This window comes from Emiliania huxleyi (assembly GCF_000372725.1).
Source record: "Emiliania huxleyi CCMP1516 unplaced genomic scaffold EMIHUscaffold_312, whole genome shotgun sequence".
NCBI classification, from domain to species: Eukaryota; Haptophyta; order Isochrysidales; family Noelaerhabdaceae; genus Emiliania; species Emiliania huxleyi.
In genome coordinates this window covers 17403-20890 of record NW_005199666.1, presented here as the reverse complement: position 1 = coordinate 20890, position 3488 = coordinate 17403, and the positions used below count along the sequence as shown (strand labels likewise).

The following is a 3488-nucleotide window of genomic DNA, read 5'->3' as shown; positions in this document are numbered from 1 at the left end:
AGTGTCTCGGAAGTGTCTCGGAAGTGTCTCGCCGCACGTCCCCCTCGATGACGCCGACGCGCTTGGTGTCGGCGAGGACGTCGAGGAGGGTCGACTTGCCGCAGCCCGACGGCCCCATGATGGCGGTCAGCGTCCCCGGCCGCAGCACCCCGCTCACGCCCTTGAGCACGTGCAGCTCCTGCCTCTCGCGGCCCGGCAGCGTCACCGAGTAGTGCACGTCGCGGAAGGAGACGAGGGCGGGCGGCGGGGTGCGGCGCTTCGCGCCCCTCGCCGTGCTGTGCATCCGCCCGCCGCCGCCGCGCGCGATCCAGCCGCTCGTGCCGCCGCTCCGCCAGAGCGGGCTCACGAACCAGGCCCACGTAGCGATGGGCAGAACGATGAAGAGCGCAAAGCTGATGGCGATGAGGCTGGCGGCGGTGGAGTCGAGAGTGTAGACGTACACGTACTCGTTGTTGACGGTTTCAGCTGGCATGGGCGCGTATGATGCTTGCCTCTATAGTCGGGACTCGAGGCAAGGGGCCGCCCGCGGCGGCAAGCGCGGCAAGGCCGCGCCCGCGGCGTGAATTCTTTTCGCCCAATTCTTTTTTTGAGAGCGCCTTCGTTGTTAATAATACAAGCCCAATGGTCCCTTTCAAGCGGTGAGAGCGCCTTTGCTGTTAATAGTACAAACCCAATGGTCCCTTGCGAGCGGTCCTTCGTTGCAGTCGCACACACGCACACGCCGCGCCGCACCGCGCGCCCGCCCACTCCGTTAATAAATACGGCCTCTGCTGTCGGCCGATGCCTGCTGCCACCGGACAACAACGACTCTCCTCTCTCGCACGAGCCGACGACCCGCACCGCAATCGAACATACCATTCGCATTGTGCGTGCCCAATCACATCACCAGTCCAATCTCCTACACGCCAGGTTCCCGCAATTTCGCTGACCTGTCCGCGTACGTGGCGCGCCAAGTTTGCTCGATGTGGTGCGTCAGGGCCGAGCGATCGCTCGGAGTCCACTTCCACCACACCGACTTCACCAGAGCGCGTGCCGAGGGGCCGCCGGCAGCATCAGGCCGTGAGCGGGCTGCCGGCGAGCTCTCCAAACGGAGGCTCCACCGCGTCGTCGTCGACCTTGCAGACTTTCACCGAGCTCCGCAGCGCCGCCTGGGAAGCCGCCCTTTGGCTCTCGTGCGCCATCCAGTGGCAGAGAGAGCCGAGGTGGTAGGACGAGTCGACCTCGTTGGCGTCGCCGGCGTGACCTGGCAATACCAAATACCATATCCCTCGTTGGCTGTCTCTTTTCTTTCTTTATTTCTTTTAAAGAACCCTGCAGCTGCACAAAGATCGCACGGGCGGGGACCTGTTCCTTTTTACCCATCTCACAGTAGAGGTGTCCGTTTTTATTTACCATCGCCCGGCGCTACCGGTAAAGGCCGCTGGGACTTAGAAGCGTGCGGCTGCCAAGACCGGCGCTTTGATAAAACTTTCGGGCGAAAAGTGTGGATCGCTGCATGCGTTATGTGGGGTCGGTCGAGGCCGGGGTCGAAGTGAATTTTTTGGTGAGTGTCGCTGGACGTTCTCTCGAGGTCTCGCGGACTCTCTCGGCCCGCGCACCACGCACAGGGATCAGGCGGGTGCGGTGCGCACGACGTCAACAAACACGTGACGCGCGCGCCCCTCACCTGGATGGACCATATCGCCAGGACAGTGCACGGCGTCGGCAGATCGACGCAGCAGCGACGCACTCGCCAACTCGCCTCACGAGCCAACAAGACGCCGGGCAAGCACAGGCCCTCGCACGGCTCGCATGGCTTGCCGGGAAGAGCCAGCCTGGTCGCGGCAGCGGCGATGGAGCAGCCCGCTGCTATGTCGTTCCTCGGTCTTCTCGGCTGGCTCTGCCTCACCACCCTCGCAGCCGTTGCGCTCTATCAGACCGGCCGCAGCGTGCACCGCCTGCTATCGAGGAGGCAGCCAAAGGCCTCTCGGTCGCCGAGCCTGCCACCGGAGGTTGCCGCCGCAAAGCTTAGACCCGTTCGCGAGGGGGACGATACGCTGTGAAAGGGAGGCCCATGGTGTCGATGGCATGGGCCGTCACCGCGCGGCGGGTGGAGCGCACGCTGTGCGGCGCGCTGGCTGCCGGGCGTGTGCAGCGAGTACACGGCGTGGTCGCGCAGCACACGCATCATGTGTATATATGTATCGAAGGCGAAACACAAGGGACTGCGACTCTGTGGCGCGTACATAAATCGAAAAGTATTATCCTAACGGTGTGGGGGCGCGGAGGGCTTGTTGGCGAGCCAAAATGGTGTTTTCCGAGGCGCTGCGCTAGGCTCAGAGCGAGTTCGCGCTGCGCTAGGCTCAGACGGCGAGTTCGCGCTGCGCTAGGCCCAGACGGCGAGTTCGCGCTGCGCTAGGCTCACAGATGCGAGTGCGCTGCGATAGAAGAAAAAAACAGCTTCGAAACGACAACCGAAGGGAGGACTGTGTAGTGTAATCATGTGTCAAGAATCGTGCTGCTGCTGCTGCTGCTGCTGCTGCTGCTGCTGCTGCTGCTGCTGCGCGGCGAGCGCCGTCGCCGAGGCGGGCCTCGGCGGAGAGCGCGATTATGCGGCCTTTCCCGCGACCCGCACAAAGAAGAGGCGCCCTCCGTCAGCCTCGACCTGCCACCGGCTCGCGTCGACCGACCCGGCCGCGTGCCACACCTCCACAGCCCAGTGCGCCAGCCCGCAGAAGTTGCCCGTCGCCTCCTCGATGCCCCACCCCGTGGGCCACGCGGCCAAGGCGGTGCCGAGAGGCGGCGGCGGCGCCGCGGTCGCCTCGAGACGCGCCGCGACGGCGTCAAAGGCGATCCGCCTCGCGCCCGTCGCGGCCGCCTCGGCCAGCAGCGCCTCCCCGGCCAGCCGCGGGAGGTCGCCCTCCGTCTCGAACCAGCACGACGAGCGGCCGTCGGCGCACGCCTCGTCCCACGCCTTGAGCTGGCGGACAAAGGCCGCCAAGCTCTTGAGGTGTGCATACTTGCGCTCGGTGTGCGCGCTCGCCATCTTCAGCCGCGCGTCCTCCCATCCGCGCCGCGTGTGGCCCAGACGTACTCCTCGAGGAGGGCGCGCATCTGCGGCCAGTGGAACTCCGCCATCGAGTTGGTCTGAAAGTAAGTCGGCACGTCGCCGTGCGCCGCCCGACGGAACTGCTGCAGCGCGCGGAGCTTGGTGTGTTCTCCGCGCCAGTACATTGGCGAATTTTTGAGGTTCGCGCCGATCGAGAGGATCTTGCGGGGGACAGACTCGTCCCCCGCCTCGAGGGCCTGCACAAGCTCGGGCACCGTACGGTGTGCCTCCGCCAGCTGCTGTGAGACGCAGTAGCCGGCCTGCTGCGACGCCTTGAGCCGCATCAGAAGATTAGTGAGGTGGATCTTGAGCACGGCGCCAAGCCGCCCATCCCGCGCAAAGACGAGATGCGAGACGGCGACAGAGAAGTCGACCTTCCGCAGCCGCGGCACCGTCGGGT

General features: G+C 65.3%; 2 protein-coding genes across 2 annotated transcripts in view; both read right to left on the bottom strand.

The window, feature by feature from the left end:
* EMIHUDRAFT_240600 (hypothetical protein) overlaps positions 1–472 on the bottom strand; it is a gene marked incomplete at both ends in the record, with an annotated part of 1213 nt that extends 741 nt beyond the window's left edge. Inside the window, 2 exons of the mRNA XM_005774389.1 lie at positions 38–266; positions 351–472. Coding sequence (XP_005774446.1) covers positions 38–266; positions 351–472 — 351 coding nt within the window. The remainder of the gene's footprint in view (positions 1–37; positions 267–350) is intronic.
* A 2115-nt stretch (positions 473–2587) lies between these two features.
* EMIHUDRAFT_458223 (hypothetical protein) overlaps positions 2588–3488 on the bottom strand; it is a gene marked incomplete at both ends in the record, with an annotated part of 3475 nt that continues 2574 nt past the window's right edge. Inside the window, 2 exons of the mRNA XM_005774388.1 lie at positions 2588–3040; positions 3070–3462. Coding sequence (XP_005774445.1) covers positions 2588–3040; positions 3070–3462 — 846 coding nt within the window. The remainder of the gene's footprint in view (positions 3041–3069; positions 3463–3488) is intronic.